General features: G+C 41.8%; 1 protein-coding gene across 1 annotated transcript; it reads right to left on the bottom strand.

Moving 5' to 3' along the window:
• Window positions 1-2,836: 2,836 nt before the first annotated feature.
• Window positions 2,837-23,131, bottom strand: Gclm (glutamate cysteine ligase, modifier subunit). Its single transcript, NM_017305.2, is given in 7 exon segments — window positions 2,837-3,547; window positions 4,715-4,829; window positions 6,648-6,850; window positions 7,381-7,440; window positions 9,097-9,181; window positions 12,929-12,994; window positions 22,884-23,131. Coding segments are annotated over 7 exon segments (825 nt in total). The 5' UTR covers window positions 23,010-23,131; the 3' UTR covers window positions 2,837-3,377.
• Window positions 23,132-23,245: the final 114 nt, after the last annotated feature.

Genomic DNA, 23,245 nt, shown 5'->3' with positions numbered 1-23,245 from the left:
ACACTATTGAGTGAATCAATAGCTAATGGTTTAGATATTTTTCAAATAACTCATTTATTTTCAGATCATTGTGTTTGATTTTAAATGGTTCAGAATCACTGTGAGGCTTTTAGATGTTCCCATTATTCAAACAACCCAAATTAAAAACATACAACTCACATTTTAAGTAATATAAGCAAAATAAAAATTATCTTTAACAATGCCTTATATTTTGTTTTAGTATTCTACTATAGACACATAAGAATAATTATTTCCATTTTCTGCTTCCCTCAAAACTATAAAATGCTGTTACATATTTTTGAAAAATCAAACTCCTTCATATCCTTTCATCAATTTTATGTTGAAAAGAGAGTTATTTTGAAGCACTGGAATTAGTGTTGGAAAAATAGGTTTAGAGTCCAAAGCTGGTGTGTTTGCGAATAAGAACACAAGCTGACAAGTGATTTAAATTCCTTAGAAACCTTCACAGTTCTCCATATGTACATGTGGCAGAAGGATGAATTGCCAGCCAATATACATCAGTGATCAGTTGCTTACATTTCAAAGATCAAAACACTTGGTGGGAAGCCTAGAAGGAAACACTTAAAGACATATAATTAAGAACTCTTATCTCTGAAAAGCAAGGTCCACATTTTAGTTACTGCTTGGCTCTGAAATACAAGTCTGAAGTATTCATGCAAAGTAGACAAAATAGCCTTATGGTTTCCACAGAGAATCTGAACTACTATGCAATACAGAAGAACTTCAGTTTTCACTTTACATTTGTATATTTTTAGGAATAATTCATAATTTATTTCTAAATTGTACTGTCTAATTTCAAATAGTTCAAATTTAATGTGGTGCTTCAGGTCCTAGATGTTACCATCATTGCTTCAAACGAAAGCATAAACTGACATGTCCAGATGAGCATTTTTCAGGACTCAACATCTATTAGCTAGTTCTATTCACGTTCTCGCACTGGTCGTCCTTAAATGGATGCTGTATCAGAGTTCTGCCGTCAGTATGCTCAACAGGGGCAGGGTGTGAGAGCACACACCTTTAATCCCAGCACTAGAAAGGCAGAAGCAGGCAAGTCTCTATTTGAGGCCAGCCTGGTCTATACAGCAAGCTCCAGGACAACATAAAGACCCTGTCTCAAACAAACAAAAAAGGTCTTCAGACTACAGCACGTGAATCTAGCTTGTAAGAGACCTTGGTCCTGATGTCTACAGTTTCTTTGGTAGAATTTAAGGTAAACATGAGGAATGAATCCCAAGTCACAGAATGCTGCTGAATAAGGGGCCACTCAGTTTTGGGAATGATACTTAAAACCTTTTTAAATGTTTACTTAGAAATTATCCACAAAATCTTTCTGCTTTGGGTCACTGCATTCAAATATATCTTTCATATACAGCACTGATAACTTAGCTTTTATTTTAAAGCAGTTATTCAGGGAATATTTTTGAAAGAGATAGATGGATGGATAGAGATAACGATATAGATATGTAGAAGAGTGTGTGTGTGTGTGTGTGTATTTTGCCTGTATACTGTGTACGTGACTGGTACCACTAGGTCAAAGACGACACTGGATTCCCTAGAACTGGAGGTACAGATGTTTATGGGTCTATGTTGGTGCTAGCATCTGAACCCAGACCCTCTGCAAGAGCAGCAAACGCTCTTAACCACTGAGCCATCTCTTTAGCCCTGAAAAGACTCGTTTTTAAAGGTTATCCAATAATGTAAGGATTTGGAGTAAAACAACAATAAAATTGCTTTAAAATTTCTTCTGTGCAAGATCCCTTCGCATCCATAACTGGGCTTCCTTCCCGTTGAGATTTGAAGATGTTCACAAACACCTGGATGCATCAGCAAGGGGAGGCTTTGTTTTTGTTTCTCACATCCTTAAAATAACCCTTCAAAAACGTTTGTGTGTGTGTGTGTGTGTGTGTGTGTGTGTGTCCTGTGTTTTAAAAACAATGGAGATATTAAAGCTCTCCTTCAGAGCAGCTTAGACACCTCGCTGCACAGATTTTAAATACAACATATATTTAAAGTATATGCTACATGAAAACATTGCCAAATTTAACAGTTACCTATATATCTAGCATTATATACAATCAATATAATTATAGGCTCTTAGGTCAAATTCTGTAAGTTTTAGTAGGCAAATCAGTTGATTTCATGTACTTCTAATTGAGAATACCATCCAATCAGTAACCACAAAGTCTCACTTAGGAAAAAGATCTACTGTACTGGTTTAACATAGAACTCTAGTTCTTTTCTCTAAGTTGAAATTTCTGAGCAAAATTAGTTTTACAAAGGTCCATGATTTAAAAATACTGGCATACAAGTTAGCTTTTAAAGAAAAATGGAAACTGAGTTATAGACACACATGTATAGATTTGAACCATTCAGTGTGCTACATGTATGGATCATAGCCTCTTTGCAATTTTCTGATTTTTAATGTGACATTACAACTAAATGATTCTTCCCCCTTTCAGCCTTTCCTGGCTGTATCCCCTCTTGTCAGTAACTGATAGGCAGACCATCAAAAGTTTTACTTGTCTGATTCTTAATTCGTCTCTCTAGAGCCCACAGTGCTAAGCGTGTGGTGTGAATCCAATCAACGTGGTGAATCTTCTTGAGCGAGCAGCAACACTGAGAGTGCACAGAGAGGTCCAGGTCTGAAGGGAAGAGCAGTAGCTGCTGTTAGACACTGCCAACAATGATGTTAAAGCAGCAGCCTCCTTCTCAGATACACTCTGCCTTTGTAGGCAAGAGGTGGAACAAACATGACCAGAGCACATGGCCAGTGCATAGCTATGCTACAAGCAAGAACACACGGATTAAATTTCCATTCATGGATCAAAGAATCAATTTTATTTACATTACTAGTAGACTGCTATAGTTACTCTGAGATAGATTATTTTGTCAACGACAGGAAAAAAATCTCTTCCAGTATGTCTTAACAACTGTAATGTAATTGCTTAGTTATAGAAGTATAGAGTAAGAAGCAGCTACTGAATTTTAGAAATAAAAAATATGTATATACATCACCCTGATGCCTAAGCCAAAATATATCTTAAAACAAATTTTCTTGATTTCTATTACTCATAAAAATAAAGGAAATATATTGCAAGTATTTTTCTTTATAGACGATTTCAGTTAGAAACCAAGAGTTTAATGAAGAGAATACAATGCTTCCTGTGAGTGCGCTGCTGCAGACGCCAGGGAGGTACTCAAACTCAACACATTGCCAAACCACCACATTCACGCCTCAGTGACGCTTTTTGTAGGCGAGAGCTAGATTTTTTTTTACACATCTCAATTTTATCATGAATTTTTATCTTATGTTCCAGATAAATACAAGGCCCCTGAGTTGTGAGCTTGAGCTGTAGTTAAGAACCCTTTCTTTTGGCTTGCAAAATGTATCCTTTTGACTTGATGATTCCTCTGCTTTTCACGATGACCGAGTACCTCAACAGCCACAGTGGCACCCACTCCTGGGCTTCAATGTCAGGGATGCTTTCTTGAAGAGCTTCCTGGAAACTTGCCTCAGAGAGCAGTTCTAAAACAACAACCCCAACTTCAGGTTAGACTTCAGGACAAGAGCTCCTTACTGCGTAAGTATGCATTTAAACACAGCAAAACTGAATCCAGGGCCAGGGCGTGCCTGCCTGGTGTGCCCCTGGTTTTGTTTCCCTCAGCCATTAAACAGTTCCGATGGCACAGCTGTGCCTCAGCACGTGGGAAGGAGGCTGAGGACCAGAAGTAAAGTCATTCTTGGCTGCAGTGACCTCTAGTGCAGCATGGCTGGAGGAGAGAGCTATTTCAGATAACACAACAAGACTGAATGGATGCATATCCTCTAACTGAACCACAATCCTAAAAACGACCAATTCTAAAAGTCACCCTTGTACCCCAGCCTGTTTTAACTCGTAACTTCTGGTCACGAAGCCTGGAAGGTGCACAACCGTGAGATAACACGAGGGTAAAGCGAACCCTATTTACAGTATTTGTACTACTGTGTATTTATTTCATCAAGATTTTTTTCTGGGTGTGTTCATTTATACACACATAACTCATGAGAGAGACAGACAGACAGACTAATTCACACAATAGTATACTTAATTACATGGAAAAATATCAGTAAGTGCAAAAAGGTGTAACTATAGTAGGGTTTGAAGTCACACCATTTAACTCCCCCATTAGTATATTAGGTATATCATAATGTATTCCTCATCACTGGCAAAAGGAAATCTACTTTCTTTTTTTTTTTTTTTTATTACTTTGAACCTTTGCTTTGGCCACAGAACAATACTTAAGTATATTCAGCATAGCATTATATCCATTGCTTTCTTTAAAACAGAACAAAACAAAAAAACAAAAATGTGCCATCTAAAGAAATGGTTTAGTTCATTCTCCTGCTCCTGCATAGGACCCTGCCAACTGGTTTACAAATCCACCACTGCAGAGACAAAAATACAGACGTGTATGTTTTAAGTTAGCAATAGTATTCCCATTTAATAGTACTGTACCTTGATCACAGCACACACTTAAAATTAATTTCAACATTTGATGTCTTTTTCTTAAAATGTGTGTACTGCTGGGGATCAAACCCAGGACATGTGCACGCTAGACAAGCACCCTCCCGTCAGCCTGCACTCCCAGCCCACTAAACAGTGCCTTCCAAAAGCGCACGATCAAAGCCCAGAGATGAAAATACCAGTGTTACCTTTTGGGTCATTGTGAGTCAGTAGCTGTATGTCAAACTGTTTAGCAAATGCAGTCAAATCTGGTGGCATCACACAGCAGGAGGCAAGATTAACTTGATTACTATTGGGTTTTACCTAAAAGTGGAAATAAAATGAACTGTGTTAAGTTAGGTCACACAGAAATAGAAATAGAAAGCAGAAAGCATCAAGCGAATATTCACGGTTGCTAAGAAACAGAAGCAGCCTATGAGTCCATCCATCAACAAAACAGGTAAAGAGAAACTGATCAACATAATAGAGTCTGAGTTCCATAAAGGAGATGAAACTGATATGGGCAGGAAAATAAACAGACCAAGAAGTTAATGTGTGCACTGAAAACAGCCAGGCTCAGAAAGGCAAGGCTTCATGTTTCTCACACATGTGGGACGTTCAGTGTGATGTGAGTGTGTGAGAGTGTGAGTGTGAGTGTGAGTGTGTGTGTGTGTGTGTGTGAGTAAGTCATGAAGCTAGAATGGGGAGAAGATATCTTGGGGGATGAAAACGGAATGGAATGCAATGAGGAGAAAGGAGACGCCCCACAGGGAGAGCTGAAAATCAATTAGAATATGGCACAGTGACAAATGTACGAAAATGCTATACTGAAGCCTATTGCTTTGCGCGTGTAGTTAAGACAATTAACTGTACTTTTGTCTGCACATATGTGTGTATACTGGTCATGTAGAAGCCAGAGGTTGATATCAGGTGTCTTCCTCATGCATTTTCTACCATATTCTGTGACAGGGTCTCTCAACCCACTCACTAACTCAGCTGGAGTCCATCAATCCCTGCGGACCCTCCTGTCTCTGTCCCTTCCAGGTGCCGGTATCACAGGCAGGCATTGCCTGGCTAAGTGTTTTCATGTGTGCTTTCTGTGTGCTAGGAACTGAAGTCAGGTGCTCATGCTAACACAAGCTCCTTACTGAGCCATTTCCCTAACCCCCACTTTTTAAAGAAAAGAGCAATAAATTTTAGAATATAAAACTACATTTGACAATTCTTCATTTATAAAATGCTTTTGTCTGATCATCTATATTAATATATGCCTTCTTAATCCAGGTTAGTGATAACAAGGAAAGAAGCTCTAGGAAGACAGAAAAGCCATTAGAGAATTACACTTACTATTAAGATTCAAAATAAAGCGTACCGGAAACTTTAGCAGTTTAGCACATCTGCCTCTAAAGCAGCTATACTAAGAGTAATAATGGTTTAGCAACAGGGACTGTGTCTTTAAGGTAGACACTGAGTGTCAAGGTACAAACTGAGGCTACTAATCAGGCATCCAGGCAGACTCCTGACTAACTGTTCTTACTTCCTGGATCAGTACGTCCCAGCTGCTTCTTGGCCACTTATTACTACCACATCAGTGAGAGAAAGGACAGTGTTTTCTACGGTCTTCCGATTCTGAAAGGCCTGAGGAAGCAGCTGAAAATGAAATAAAAGGAATAAAGACAGAATACAGAGAGTAAAGGCTAAGGTGCTGTTAACCTCCCTTGTAATTTTGTAGGTTCTTAGAACAAGTGTCAGGGAACAATGGTTTTATAATACCTTCCCCGTATTAGGTTCTATAAACTACGTCTGTCTGATCATCTCTACATAATAGAAAATGTTACATGTATTTCCTTACTTAAGAAATTACAGCTGTAACACACAAAATGTAATGTTCCTTCACATGCAAACTGAATGAATGGCTTTACTTCACTAGCTCTGAAAACCGAGGATGTAGTGTTCTCTTCATTCCTTTCAAGTGGAAGAATACTCAGCTCACTTGAGCATTTGAAACAAAGCGCTAAGCTCCCGATGCTTTAGATGAAGCCTGTCTCAGAGCTCCCACATTGAGGTCACCCCACAGAGACCAGGGACTAGATGCAGGATTCTCCCTGGCCATAGCAAATGTCACGTTCCAGATGGCTTTACCTGTGCCCACTGGTACAGCTGCTCCAACTGTGTTTTGTCTAGATCCGAGGTGCCTATAGCAACAATCTTCTTGCTCTGAACTAAGTTTTCTAATTCCTCCCAGTAAGGCTGCAAATGCTCCAAGGAAAGATTAACTCCATCTTCAATCGGAGGGGAAGCCATGATGACAGAGTCCAGCTGTGCAACTCCAAGGACTGAGCATGCTGAACCAAAGACATAAAAAGGCCAAGTGTATGTTACATACTAAAAGCTGTTATTACCGTCTTCAACATGGCCCACTGAATTCCGCCTGTTACCAGCCACTCCTAACAATAGACTTCTGCATAGTTTGTCATTTAGGACATCTTCAGGTGCCCACTCACCTACTTCTCTACAGCAGGAGTGGGTTTCTGACCTGCCCTCTTCCTTTATGTTTAACTAACCAGCTGCTGAAAATAATTCCAAAGTACTTGCATTTTGCTGTCTCTGATTATAGTATGCCATCTATAGTGTAATATTTAAAGGGTTAATAATGGTTAAAGAGAAATTCTATCCTTAGATAACACTAAATACACCTTTTACAATTCTATCAAAATATCACTGTAAGTGAAGACTTACTTTATTCAAGTCTTAAAAAATTAGTCTAGAAATGTAAACAGTAAAATTGAAATCAGCTTATTTATATACATTGGTTATAACTAATTCATTTAAGATAATTAAAAATCCATTATTATGAAAAAAAATTTTGGCTTACCCATGTCAACTGCATTTCTAGTTGATGATGAAGAATTCGATCCTACAATGAACAGTTTAGCTGGAGAACAAAAAGACCGATTACTACATATCTCCACCCCTCATGTGTCTGCTCTCACTGTGCAGGATTACGATAGGAACTGGGTTCTTTTCCTGTTTCTGTAATTGCATAGGTCCACTTTAAGCCGGACTCATGCATTTTAACTGTAAATTCTAAATGGCATGCTAGTTGTCAACATAAAGAATAAAACAAATCCACGTATTACAGGGCAGGGTAAATAAACAGGACTAAGTACAAGGGAGCGTTTTTAAAAAGATTTATTTTTTTTCTGTACGCGAGAACACTGTCCTATTGCTGTCTTCAGACACACCACAAAAGATCCCATTATAGATGGATGTGAGCTACCATGTGGATGCTGGGAATTGAACTCTGAACCTTTGGAAGAGCAGTCAGTGTTCTTAACCACTGAGCCATCTCCAGCCGTCATAATGGAGCATTTTATATGTCTTCTACAGTAAGTCAAGTCTAAGGAAGCTTCAAAGTGTGTAATGAGAAGAAAACTGAAGGAAAAAAGTCCACAGTATAAAGCATTAAAATAAGAGTTGTTAAAGCTGTGGTTGGCTTATCTTTTAGAATTTTAAATTATGTACATGTGTGCAAGTGCACATGAGGGCCAGTGTCCTCAGAGGCATCAGGAGGATGTGAGCTCCCTGGTATGAGAGCTGGGAACCCAAGTCCAGTCCTGGGTAAGGAATCTGTGCCCTTCACTGCTGAGTCATCTCTCCAGCCCCCTTGGTTTATCTTTGTGTGTTAAACATCTTGTATGTGTTTCTGCACAGTAGCTATCTTAAAGTTTTCTTGGTAATACTATGCTTATTACACAAATGAGGAAGGTTAAATTAAAAAACAGAAACCAAAAAGACAGCAAGCAGTCCTATCTCTCAGCACCTTCATGTAGCCTTTTCCTGGTTACCCTTCAGAGCTGTGAACCAAACTCATATGTATGGATGCAAATACAACCCTGGGTGACAAAGCATTTGCCTTACATGTGTGAAGCCCTGGCTTTGGTGCTGCTCCTCTCACCACAAATAAAATCCTGGCACTAATCCCTGGTCCCTAAATTCTGTCATCTGAAATGGCCTTTTCTCCCTCTGAGAGCTGGGGTACCCTGAGACTGAAAGAGAAGGGCTTCTTAGGGTTGAGCATCATATTCCTACTAAACTCTAGTTAATGGTGCAGGAATGGAGACAACTCGGAGGAGGCTGAGACGATGACGACTCTGTCAGCTACCCAGGAAGGCTGGCTTTACTTCCTTTCCTACATAAGCAGTGATGTGAAGTGAACAGAAGAATCAGGCTTATTGCCCAGACAACCTTCTGTACTCCCAGGCAACCCGAGCCACTGCATACCAGAATGCCAGGAAGGGAAGATTGATGGTTGCTTTCCTTAGACACAGTTCCTGACTGTTCCCTTTATCTGTTTCCCCAATTTAATCATTCTGTTGCTGAATACAGTCAGTCAGAGGCTCATCCCCACTGCATGTCACCATGCTGACGTCCTGCAACTCCCTCTAAAGACCTGATGCTACATTACATGAGAGTCTGTTTTCCACACCAGTGACTGAGTCATTCACTGTCAGAAGGAAGGATTTACCCCCACCCTAGCCCCTTCACCATCCACTGCCCAGGAGAGGGTACTGAGAAGGGCGGAGCTTACCAGAAACTTTCATTTCTTCTCTTTCATCAGGGTTTATCTTTTCCACTGCATGGGACATGGTACATTCCAAAACATCTGGAAACTCCTGCAGGAAACACAACATACAATGAACATAAAATCAGCACTGTTGATTGTAAAGTTCCTTACTGTCCTAAGCACTTCAGAAGGAAAGAACTCATGGAACAACAAGATTCTTTATGAGGTCTGGTAGACTTTACAAGCACAGTACAGACAGAAAGGTTAAATATGTGCATGTATGTTTCTTTACCTGGAGTAAAAAGGTCTCATTTTGACCAGTTATTCAGAAGTATTAATGACAAAAAATACACATAGTAAACAAGTGAAGAGCATAAAGTTCTATGAGGGTCAGAGTGGCTGGTACAGAGGTAGGTTTACTTTAACATTAATCAGTGAAAATCACCTGTCTTGAGTAATACCATGTTACAATCTTTTTAAAACCTTCTATATTAATTACCAACTGTCTTAGTTACTGTTCTATTGCTGTGAAGAGAAACCATGACCAAGGCAAATGTGTGTTTGTTTTTTTTTTTTTTTAATAAGAGAAAGCATTTAGTCGGGGGCTTGCTTACAGTTTAGGGGTAAGCCATGATTCTGATGGCAGGAAGTGGACAGGCATGGCACTGGAGCAGTAATAGAGCCTTACATCCTGATCCACAGGCAGCAGGCAGAGAGGAACACAATGCAGCTGGCACGGGTTTTGCAACTTCTACATCCACCCATGTGTATTAGAGGATGGGAAATAAGTCCAACAAAAATTCAAGGTCCTTCTATGTCAGTGAAATTTTTAGGAGGCCACTGGTGTGCAGAGATATTCCTAAGGTGAACACAGGTAACTGCACCCGGCCCTCCCATTAGTCTATGGATTCTGGGGACAGCACATTACTCATTTTGGGTGTACGGCTTTGGTCCATACACTAAGTGACAAGGAAAGCTGCGAGCTGTGTCCAGGGCCTGGAGCAGGAGAAGGCTCTTCAGCAGGTCCAGGCTGCTGTGCAGGCTGCTTTACCACTTGGATCATGTGATCCTCAGATCCAATAGTATTGAGGTGTCCGTGCCAGACAGATAGGGATGCTATTTGCAGACTTTGGCAGGACCGACTGGCTGGTTTGTGCGTCAACTTGACTCAAGCAGAGAAAGAAGCCTCCCTTGAGGAAATGCCTCCATGAAATCCAGCTGTAAGGCATTTTCTCAATTAGTGATCAAGGAGGCAGGGCCCGTTGTGGGTGGTAGTCCTGGGTTCTACAAGAGAGCAAACTGAGCAAGCCAGGGGAAGCAAGCCAGTAAGTAACAGCCTTCCACGGCCTGTGTGTCAGCTCCTGCTTCCTGACCTGCTTGAGTTCCAGTCCTGACTTCCTTTGGTGATGAACAGCAATGTGGAAGTAAACTGAATAAACCCTTTCCTCCCCAACTTGCTTCTTGGTCATGATGTTTGTGCAGGAATAGGAACCCTGACTAAGACACCCGTAAAGATGAACAGCAGGGGAGCTCCTTAGGATTTGGAGAGAGGCTCTGTTATCATCTGCAGACAACTGTTCTCCTTAGACAGACAGCTCTTAGCCTGCTTTGGACCTTACTGTAACTGAATGTTTTACGAAGGACCACCAAGTCACCATGAGACCCGAGCTGCCCGTCATGGACTCAGTATTATCTGGCCCACCAATCATCAAGGAGGACATGTACAGGAGCAATGCACTATCAGCTGTAAGTGGAATATTCACAATCGAACCCAAGCAGCTCCTGATGCCACCACCATCAAGTTACATGAAGAAGTTGCCCAAATGTCTATGTTTCTACTTCTGTTACAACAATGCCTTCTGCTCCCAAACACAAACCTTTAGGCTCATAGCATGAGTCCTATGACAAACTGACAGAAAGAGACACTAGACATGGGCTTCTGAAACCTCAAAGCCCACTCTACAGTGACATACATCATCCAACAAGCCTCATCTCCAAATCCTTCCTAAAAAACATATGAGCCCATGGGTCAGTCTCATTCAAACCACCACAGGAATTTAAACAAAGAGAAAATCTTATCATTCACTGCTATTTTAAAGTCATCAAGTTTTAACCTGTTAAGGCAACATAGCTGCTTTTTCCTCAATATATCTTTTTTTTAAAGAGCATTATAGGTTCACAGCAATACTGAGCAGGAAGAACAGAGAGTTCTTCCACCTCTGCTCCCACACATACTTTGCCTCCCCCACTATCAACATCCCCATCAGAGTGCTTCACCATGATCACTTAGAACGATCCTCTCCAGATTGACTTCTTTCATTTAGCGACATGCATTTCAGGTTCCTTCGATTATTTTCTGGCCTGGTAGTTCATTGCTTTTCAGGACTCAGTAACATCTCACTGCCTGCATGCACCACAGGTTTCGTGTCCATTTCTCTACTGAAGAACATCTAAGTTACTTCAAACTGTTGTCAATTATTAATAAGACTGGTGCAAACATCCAGGTAGAGGATTTATGTATGCATAAATACTCAAGATACCAATGCATAAGACTGCTGGGCTGTATGACAACAGTATGTTCAGTTTTGAATTGCAAATATTTTAATTTAAAAAATTTATTTTCTCGAGTATAATTTTTAAAAAGGCAGGGGCCATCCCAATGAATGATCTATTAGAACAATGATAAAAGTATAAGCAGCATCTAGCAGTCAGACACGTGCTGCCTGAGATTAACAAAGCGACGATGTCTTTCTTGAGGTTCCCGCACACATTGCAATAGCTAGCACAATTCAATACAGGGTGTCGACAGAGTCAGGCAGAGAAAAGAGATGGTTATGTCACATAAACAGACAACCAATTTCTACAGCAGCTATATGGTTACAAACAGTATGCAGATTTCCAGCTGCACTAGCTGGTTTTGTGTGTCAAGTTGACACAAATTAGTTATCAGAAAAGGCGTCTCCGCTGAGCATATGCCTCCATGAGATGCAGCTGTAAATTGTTTTCTCAATAGGTGATCAATTAGGGAGGGCCCAGCCTATTGTGGATGTTGCTATACCTGGGCTGGTGGTCCTGAGTTCTATAAGCAGGCTGAGCAAGCTATAGGAAGCAAGCCAGCAAGCAGCACCCCTCCACGGTGTCTGCATAAGCTCCTGCCTCTGTTCTGGAAGCCTTGCCTTGCATTGGTGATGAACAGCAATATGGAAGCCGAATAAATATTTTCTCCCCAACCTGCTTTTTGGTCAAAGTGTTTCATCATAGCAATAGAATCCCTATATTCTTTGTCTGAAACAGGGTCCTACTATGTAGCCAAGGCTACTCTGGAACTTTTGTTGTAGCCCAGGCTGTCTTCGAACTCAGTCCTCTTGCCTGGAGCTTCCAAAGGATTAGACATGTACATGATGCCTGGTTGTTCTTCCCACACTTGTAAAGCAGTATGTGACAAGACAAGCAGCTGCAGATAGTCACTGTGTGTTAACTTTCCTGAAAATAGCCATGGACTGACATCTCATGAAGTATAACTTCTTTCTGTTTTATGAGAAACTGACACTTAGAGTTGTTCCTAGCTGGATTACTGGGTGATAATTGTGCTTATTCTAGACCAAACAGTAACTGGAACAAAACACTGATGGCAGGAAAACTGTAGTGGGAACTAAGCAGGAGAAAACCTGATTCGGAACGGACTAGAGACTAGATATTCTGCTTTATGCTCAACCCTACTAGACCTGACCGCCATTTCAGCAAAAGAGCCGCAGAGCTCTATGGCCAACCATCTGCTGGGCCTCACTCAGCAAACTGGAAATCAACTTCACATCTGCTTAGGCCTGCAGGATTTCTGCATTCACATTTCACTTACCCTGACCAAATCAGGGCTGATTTGGGAGCTCCATTCATTCAAGGTCTTTTGGATACAGTCTCGAAGCTGCAAAGAGAAGCATTTCCAGAGTCATTATCAGCCCTTCACACCTCGTACTTCAGTAAAGATGCATTAGTAAGTGGAGGAGGGGAAAGAGGTGGTAATAGAAAAACCAAACAAGCCCATGTTTACTAAGACTTTTTGTTTCCTACAGTATAAATTCAAACCTTGTTTTATTTTATTCTACATAGCCCTCCCTGTCCTGGAATTCACTATGTAGAGCAGGCTGGCTTCAAATTCAACAGCTCTCTACCTTCTCTCCCTCCTGAACGCTACATTAAGGCATGCATCACCATACTCGACCCTGAACTCATTCTTGGCTGAACGTGGTAGTCTGATTACTTTGATGGTGATTTTGTACCAGTGATACTTTAAGACATTAAAGTATTCATAATTTATTATTATATGCAATTATATACAATATATCATATACAATTATTTCAAAGATATTGTTATAAAAGGACCTGGACCAGGCTGTAATGGCCCCAAGTTATAATTCCGATATCTAAGAGGTAGAAGCAGGAGTACCCCAAGATCTGAACTAAACCACTGAGAGCTTAGATCTACGCATCGAGAGTCTGAACAGAATTCACAGAAATCACTTTGTCACTGTGCTACAAGGAATGGGCTGCAGAGAAGGTTCAGCAGTTAAGAGCACTTGTAGCTCCTGCAAAGGCCCACAGGTTAAATTCCCAGCACCTACATCAGGCAGCTCACAACTAGCCCCAACTCTAGTGCCAGGGCACCAGTATGTGCTTCTGGCCTGGGCAACCACATGCATGTGGTGCACATAAGACAAGCAGCAACATATATACACGTTGTACATAAAAAAATAATTTAAAAAAATAATTTTTAAAAAGCAACAAAGAATAATATGGTCAGAGGAATGTCTACACAGACTCTCCCGTGTTATATTATTAAAAATTCAAACCTAGGACTGGAGAGATGACTCGGTGGCTAAGGGCTCTGGCTATTCTTCAGAGGACCAAGGCTCAATTCCCAGGACCCACAAGCAGCTCACAACTGTAAGCTCCAGTTTCAGATGCTCCAACACCCTCTTCTGGCCTCCATGGGTACCAGGCATACAAGTGACATATATGTAGGTAAAACACACACATATATATATATATTACAAAAAAACAAAAAACCCCATTGGTTCTGGGATATAGCTCAGAATCAAAGCAGTTGCCCTGCATCACTGAGGCCAGCTTTTGGTTCAGTCCCCAGCATCAAAACTCTGCATTCAAATTCCTGTCCAATCAGAGATCTGCCAAACACTGTCTTAAGAACAGACAGAACTTTGTTTTAACATCCAAGTAACTGCTGTATAATTCTATAGCCTGAGAACCACCAGCACAGATCGACTTGCAGCACTGACACCCATAAGTTAATTCCTAACACACAGACGTCTTACCTTAACTTCAGTGTTTCTATTAAATATTTTTATTCTAACATCACTGCATGGTGTAAAATACACTTTGTATTTATCTCAATGTCAGTGACAGTAGTCTCATATAAGATGCATATTTACTTAATGAAGACCTGACAAAAAAATATAAACTGCTCTTCATCCCTACACAGCAAGCATGCTGGGGCTGCTCTTCTTTAAAGATTTATTTATTTATTATATATAAGTACACTGTAGCTGTCTTCAGATACACCAGAAGAGGGCATCAGATCTCTTTACAGATGGTTGTGAGCCACCATGTGGTTGCTGGGATTTGAACTCATGACCTCTGGAAGAGCAGTCAGTGCTCTTAACCGCTGAGCCATCTCTCCAGCCCTGGGGCTGCTCTTCTATTAGGGACAACACACCATGTCATTAGTCACTAAGCTTTTTTTCTTTTTTAGCTTTTTATTAGATTTATTCACTTGATTTTATGTGTTTTGCCTCAATGCATGCATGTACATCATGTATGTGCTTGGTGCACACAGAGATCAGAATAGGCACTGGATTCCCTGGAACTGGAGTTAAAAATGGTTGTGAACCACCAAGTGAGTGCTGGAAATCAATCCCAGTCCTCTGCAAGAGCAACAAATGCTCTGAACTGCTGAGCCATCTCTTTAACTTCTCACTAAACTAAAAACCAGAAAAATAACACAAACACTGTTATATCCTTCTACTGTATGGGGCCAGTCAAAGGACAGACTTTTTTTTTTTTAAATTTTTACACTCAAGGTTTTATTCTCCTCTCCACCCTCAGACTGCTCCACATCCCATACCTGCCCCCAACCCTCGTCTCCACAAGGATGCTTCCTGGGACTCCAGTCTCTTGAGGGTTAGGTGCAACTTCTCTGACTGAACCCAGACCAAGGAGTCCTCTGCTGTATCCAGTCTCTGAGAGATCTTGGAGGTCCAGGTTAATGGAGACTGCTGGTCCTCCTATAGGGTTAACCTCCTCCTTAGCTTCCTCCAGCTTTTCCCTAATCCAACCACAGGGGTCAGCAGCTTCTGTCCATTGGTTGGGTGTAAATATCTGCAGTTGACTCTTTCAGCTGCTTGTTGGGTCTTTTGGAGGGCAGCCATGGTAGGTCACAGGACAGCTTTTAAGAATCAAATCTGTCGGGGGCTGGAGAGATGGCTCAGCGGTTAAGAGCACCCGACTGCTCTTCCAGAGGTCATGAGTTCAATTCCCAGCAACCACATGGTGGCTCACAACCATCTGTAAAGAGATCTGATGCCCTCTTCTGGTGTATCTGAAGACAGCTACAGTGTACTTATATATAATAAATAAATAAATAAATCTTTAAAAAAAAAAAAAAAAAAGAATCAAATCTGTCTTCCATATAGGTCTCAAGAATCAGGCTTAGGTTGTCCTGCCTTAAGCCATCTGGGTGGCCTGACCTTACACTTATTTTTGATCACTAATTAACCAACTCTGGCACAACCAGTGATTAAGAACCAATCACTGCTTTAAAGATAGCCAAGGGGCACGGTGGTTCACATTCTGTGAGCAATCAATGACAAAAGAAAACGAGTAACTAAAAGCCCGAGCTGCAAATGACTCACTATCTTACAACAACTCACTATCTCGATATGACTGCTTAGAATATGATAAAGACTCAGACAACACGAATTTTACCACTTCTTGTTCAGACAGTTACAGGGGGCAAGCGGGTACCCACTCAAGGTAAAAGGCACGTATGTCAAGTTCTGCAGTCTACAATAGTACATTATGTGCTATTCACAACAACTTAGCTAGATTCAAGTCACAAGATCTGCATTGCTATGCAAAGCATAATTAAATTAAACACAGGTCAGACAAAAATTACAAGTCAATATGTTCTTTTGTTGTTTATTGTCTTTTATGTTTTGGAGTTTTTGGTTTTGTCTTTAGCTTACAAAGTACTGAGTTTCATTATTGTGTTTTTCAAAACAAAATCTGTCTCTGGTGTTTCTCTCCTCCTTGTTCCTAATCCCTCTCCCTTCACCCTCAGCTCCTCTCTGGTGGTTCTGATACACATGGCCTCTGTCCTTCCCCATCATGGCCACCAAGTTCACAGTGTATATTCATTCTCACAGCTCCTATTTACAGAGTGTGTGTGTGTGTGTGTGTGTGTGTGTGTGTGTGTGTGTGTGTATGTGAGTGTGTCTGTGTCTGTGTGAGTGAGTGAGTCAGTATCCTCTCACAGACTAGCAATGCTGAGGCAGCAGAGCTGAATAGAACTTAACAATTCTACAAGCAGTACTTAGCTCAGATCTTGGAAACAGTCTAAGGTGTTTTTCCCTAGTAAGATGCCTGGTTTACATATTAGGGCTCTGCTGATAAATTCCCCAATCCAAGAAGTTAGTTTATCTTCCAGGTAGTGGCCTGTTTTCTGAAACCATTTCTTTAATCAATGTTGGATTCTGAACAAATTACAGAAAAGTTCCAAAGTTAATTACTTAAGAAATTCACTAGCTTTGCCATAAAAATAATGATTTTTAATCTTATAAATTACATATTATCTATAATACCTTGTATTTTTCATTTTCTATTCTCTCTATTCTTATGATACTCATATAATACCACTAAAGATAAATATCACCACACCCAGCCAGTCATTAGATCTGGAATTATATAGCTTTTAAAAATTACCATATGCAGGGCCATGGTGGCAAATACTTTTAATTCCAGCATTCAGGAGGCAGAGGCAGACAGATCTCTGAGGCTAGCCTTGTCTACAAAGTTAGGACAGCCAGGACTACACCAGGGTTTGTTTGAAACCCTGTCTCAAACAAACAACAAAACTATCACACAGTTCAATTGTTCAAACACCCACCATGCATGTCCTTCAGGGTGGAGGAGTTGTTGGGTCTGATTTAGCCCCAGGCTGACACCTGTTTCTACTTCCCAAGAACATCAATTACAGGTGAGTACCACCAAGCCGTTTTCCTATCCAACTTCTGACACTGCAATACTACAATATTGTCACTTAACAAAAGTCAACTCCAGAATCACACAACAGAGTTACAAATAAATGTTTTGAGTATATATACACAGTTGTGTTTTGGGACATATATGTTTAGGGAGCTGGAGGGAAGGTTCGTTGGTTGAGAGCACTGGTTGTTCTTCTAGAAGACCAGGGTTTGATTCCCAGTGCCCACACGGCAGCTCAAACCACCTGTAACTCCAGTACAGGAGTTACAACCTCCTCTTCCGGCCTCCATGGGCACCGGGCATCCACGTATGTGCAGCTAAACACCCACACTATAAAATAAAAAGAAAACAAGTAATTGAACTCTATTAACATGTGAATTTGTTTTAGTTGGGGTGATTTTTTTTGTTTTTCGTGGCTCCTCTTAGGAGGTCAGCTGCATCAAGATCAGACATCAACAACGAATGTGAACTTTGCACTTTTTATGGGAATACATAGTCACAGAAGTTACTGCCAATGATCTGAGTAAGGAGTGGAAGAGTACTATGGTCTTAATCAGTGCTGGAATGGCAAATGAGTCTTTCATGAAGCACATTGTCTTGTCCCACAGCAGTGTGTACCTGCAAGGGGTAATCTTACTGTAGACCTAGACCAAGCACCGCATTGAGAATGTGCAAGTCTGTTTAGGTGGTGATGATGATGATGGTGACGACGATGACGACAACAAAGGTATTCCCAGACTGCCAGATACTAGTGTGCTTCAGCAGTTGGGACCCAAAAGAGCTAGTAGAAGCCTCAAACTTTTCAATTCCTCTAAAGAGGATGATTTCCACCAGATGTTTTCATAAAGCGCTTAAACAAAGATGAGAAGAAGCACCCAAGGTTTAGCGTCTTGCTAGTCCATGTGACCATGTGATGCAACACGATCACTAACATACTGCTTTGAAGAAACAATGCACTAAGAAAAACAAGAAGGGGCTGCAGAGTTTTGACCAGGGAAATGGAGGAGGTCAAAGAATGCCAGGAATAAACTGCCAAGAGATTGCTGAGAGCTTCTACTTGAGTCCCAACAAAAAAGAATCCCTTTCTAGCCCATCTCCTTTGTGTCAGCTGTGGAACCACAGAAATACTTTCTACCATGGACCCCAGGGGCCACACTGGGCTGAGATTTATGCTATCCTTCAAGTCCAATCTAGTCTCTCACCTTAGAAGCCCCTCCTCCCACCCCAGCTCTGCTCCCTAGGGTCTCCTCTTGGCAAGGATCCAGGACACAGCTAGCTTTTTTCTATTCCCCCTCTCAGCATTTTCTCTGCCCATCACCATTCCTCTCCAGCGTTCTCAATCTGTGGGTTGAGACTCTCTGGGGGTCGAATGATCCTTTCACAGGGGTCACCGGAGACCATCTACATGTAAGATATTTACATTACAATTCATAACAGTAACTAAGTTACAGTTATGAAGTAGCAACAAAAATCACTTTATGATTGGAGGTCACCACAACATGAGGAACTGTATTAAAGGTCAGAGCATTAGGAAGGTTGAGAGCCGCTGCACGACCCACCAGCCCACAGAAACACTCTTCCAGAGACTTCCTTACCACCAGACTACGGATGGCTAGGACCCAGAGCATCAATATCAGTCGAAGAACAAAGCATGCGCTCCCAAGGACAAGAGCAGAGAGCTACACCACAACACCTCAGACATCTCAACTCCAACAGCCAAGACCACATGGCTCCTCCGGAGGCCAGCAACTCTACTGCAATAGGCCCTGAGAAAAGTAACGGCTGAAGCACAAAACAAAGACTTCAAATAGCAACTGTTTAAGGACCTTCAAGAGGATATGAATGAAGACTGTGAAAATACAGTTGAATGAAATAATAAAAACTGTTCAGGATATGAGAGTAGAATTTAACAAAGAACTAGAACCACTTTAAAAAAAAAACCCAAATTAAAATAAAATGCAAAATGAAAAACTTATCAAAAAAACCCTCAGTGCCTTGTTCAACTTCCATTCAGAGTGGCTGCTTCCGAGAGTGGACAGGGTTAACTCTGAGACTAAAGGGGCAATGTTTGGAGTGGAAGACTTCGGAGCACACAGTCCTAAATGGGATGTCTCTTCACCCCCCTCCTTAGACCACAGGGATCCATGCAGAATAGGAGGTGGGAAGACTGTAGGAGCCAGAGGGATGAGTGACCCCAGAGAGCCAGTGTCATCTCCACACAATAGGACTGAATGAAACACATGTGAACTCACAGAACAGGGCAGTGTGCAGAGGCTCTAGCCAGATGGGCTCCTAGGAAGAGAGAGGTGTCCTCCCCAACCTTAGTGCTAATCTGCAGTTGATACCAACTGATAAGGGGTAAAATCAGTTCCCCCTGTGGAGAGCCACTGGGTTTGTCAAGCATTCTCCAGGGCAACACAGTAAAAACTCCATGGTTCTTCTGTAGATATTTGGTTTTGCTTGGTCCAGTTGTTTTGTCTTACTGGTCTTCTGCTTGTTCATTTTGAGGTTTTGTGGCATTGGGGTTTTGTTTTGTTTAATTTTATTTTTGAAAAAGAACATAAAATTCAATGAGGGGGATCTGGAAGGAATCACAGAATGGGAAATATGATCAAAATAAATAAATTTATAAATACATAATACATACACAAATATACAAAATACATAAACTAATAATAAATAAATAAAAGTAAATTTTGGGGGCTAGAAAGAGGGCTCAGTGGTTAAGAGCACTGACTGCTCTTCCAGAGGTCCTGAGTTCAATTCCCAGCAATCTCATGGTGGCTCACAACCATCTGTAATGGGATCTGATGCCCTCTTCAGGTGTGTCTAAAGACAGCTATAGTGTACTCAATATAAATAAACAAATCTTTAAAAACATAAATAAATAAATAAAATTAAATTAAAATAAATACATTTTAAAAATCAAAAATTAAGAATCTGAGAAAAACGCTCAGGCCTTGAAAAAAATAGTGGTTATTTTTGTTTTGTTTTCCGGTTTCCTCAATCTCTTTAGTGAAGTTGAACTGTTTTAAATAGCACATCCCATTTTGATCTCTGGTTGTTAGGAACTTCTTTATGCAGGCTTAGGGTCTGGCTCAGGGGATGAAACACTTGCCACAGAAGCATGAGGTCCTGAACTCAGATCCCAGCACCCAGAGAAAAGCCCAGCATGGTGGTAGGTGCCAGTAGGTAGTGCTGGGGCCTGAGGGAATGGACACAGGCTAGTCTAGCCAATCCCTGAGCTCTGGGTACAGTAAGACACCCTGTCTAAAACCAAGCTAGAGTGTAGCAGCAAAATATCAGACATTAACCTCTGGCCTCTGAGCTCACACATGGAAGAGAAGTCTCCATGTACAAACTGAACATACTCCCTGCATTCTAACTAATCTGCTGTGGAGTCCTTAAAGTGCATGACATGACTTGGGGCTCTGCCTCAATGTTTCTTAGGCTTCCTACTCTCATGAAGCATCCTGAGAAAAACACCAAGGACCATAAGTAATCCTTTGAACAATGTCTCTCAAACTGTACACATTAGTGCACTTAAGAATCCATTTTAAAGAGCTAAAGAGATGGCTCAGTGGTTAACAGCATATACCACTCTGGCAGAGAACTCAAATTTGGATCTCAGCATCCACACAGCAGCCCCCAACCACCTGTAATTCCAGTTCCAAGAGGATCTTGCATGCTCACACACACACACACACACACACACACACACACGTGTATAATTAAAAGGTCAATTATGTTTTTATTTTATGTCCTAGAACTTGCTCTTTCGACCAGGCCGGCCTCAATCTCAGAAACTCTCCTTCTTCTGCTTCCCAAGTGCTGGTACAAAGGCCTGGCCACCATACCCAGCTTAAAAGTCCAATTTTTACAAAGTGTAACAGGATAGAAAAAACATCTCCCACATAGTATGCAAGAGTTAGTAATATGCTTTCATTTCAACCTGTTTCTAGTATGTTGATACACACACAGAAACAGAAGCATAGGAACTGAATGAATAAAATGCATTATTTTCGGTTAAAAAAAAAAGTTGAAAGCCTCTCTGATGATGATGGTTGAAAGATGCACTGAAATTCTCAAAGAATAAAAACATTTAAAAAAACAAAAACAAAAACACTTTGCAGGCTACTCCAGTGTGCTGTGGTGAGATAAGGTCCACTTATACTGAACTCAGTGCTGGGAGAAACTACACCAAGATGCAGAGAGAGCTTTGAGAGAAGTAGGCAAAGGGGCAGTTCAAACAAAACATACCAACCTAGCTGGAACCTGAATACAGGCGAGGCCAGGGGGTTAGGTGCCTAAATCTGAGCAGTGCAGGCTCTCAACTTAAAATCAGAAGGACTCCAAGCGCTGTTTACAATCTGCCTCATCAAAAGAACAGAAGTTTGTCTCTGATCACAGACACTGACGTTCCAATATGACATAACTTAGGAAATGCATTCTTTAATAGGATTCGTTTACCTTTCTGATGATCCAGTTGATAAAACGCCGGTGTATGGAGTATTTTCACACACCATCGTTTACTTACCTCAACTACTTAATGAGGGGATATTACTCAAGGTTAAGGTTATGGCGTTTTTGGTTTTTTGTTTTGCTTTGCACAAGAACCTTCCCCCCAAACTGATCATTTTTGTTCCAGTGTGTTCCCAGGAAAACAGTCTCAAAGTCATATAGCTCTAAGTGTCAATGTTTCTTTTTAAAATTATTTCTATTGACCTTATGTGAGACAGGATCTCACATCGTAACCCAAGCTGGCCTCAAATTCTACAATCTATTGCTTTAGCCCATTGAGTCTGGGTATTAGGAGTCCACCACCATGCCCAACTTATTCCCAACACATAATAATTGCACATCTGTTTTGTTTAAGTAGTAAACCTGATCCATATTACCAATTAGTTGCAGTCTATGGAGAACTACTGGCTCAGGAATGGGCCATTAACACAAATGTAATAATACATTTTAATTGTCACTTTCAACTAGTGATTAGGATGGGGGGCGGGGTGTTTGGGTGGTGGGTTGAGACAGGGTCGCTCTGGTTGTCCTGGAGTTCACTATACAGACAAGGCTGGCCTCGAACAGAGACCCTACTGCCATTGCCTCCCAGGGCTGGGATAAAAGGCGTGGACTACATGCCCCTCTTTAGTGGTTAGTTTTGAAGCAAATAAAATTTGCTTAATTTCCAGTAAGTATTTGTCCCGAATCCAATTCAGCACAAAAGAGAAAAACAATGTCAATAATATCAAAGTTAAGCGTATTGTTAGTTCACCTACCAAGCACTAAACTAATACCTGGCTAAGGGAGAGGGAAGGAAGATGAGGACCCAGGGCTGCAGTGGCTCCATCTAGCAAGGCAGCGAACCTCCGTGAATCTCAGAGTTGTGCGATCAACTCTGAGAGACCGGCGGAAGCGCCCCCTCGCCCCTCGCCCCTCGCCCCGCAGTTGCACCTGCCAAGCCGGGATGGCACCCAGCTCACCGCGGTATCTCTAAGGACAGCCGGGGTCCTGCTTGTCCCCACCGTGCTCACCTCCTCGCTGTGCGTGGACGGACACTTTTTCCGCAGGCGGCCCCAGTTGAGCAGGTTCCCGGTCTGCAGGTGCAGGGTGCTGGCCCGCGCCAGAAGTGCTCCGGCCGCGCGGCTGTCGGTGCCCATGGCAGCTGCCGCCCGAGGGGACCGGGCAGCGCCGGAGCCGCGGAGGGAAGGCAGGCGGGAAGACCGCTGCCTCGCAGGGCGCGGCGGTGTCCCCAGGCCCCAGAAGCGAGCGCGAGGCTGCGGACTCCGCGCGGCCACAGCCCGGTGTGCGCTCGGGCCCGAGGAGGCCGGGCGACGACGGAGAGGCGGTCCCGGAGGGAGGCGCCGGCGCGGACGGTCGCTGCGGTTTTTGAGGC

This window comes from Rattus norvegicus, chromosome 2 (genome assembly GCF_021556685.1).
Source record: "Rattus norvegicus strain SHRSP/BbbUtx chromosome 2, alternate assembly SHRSP_T2T, whole genome shotgun sequence".
Lineage (NCBI taxonomy): Eukaryota > Metazoa > Chordata > Mammalia > Rodentia > Muridae > Rattus > Rattus norvegicus.
This window is presented reverse-complemented; position numbering and strand designations above follow the sequence as displayed.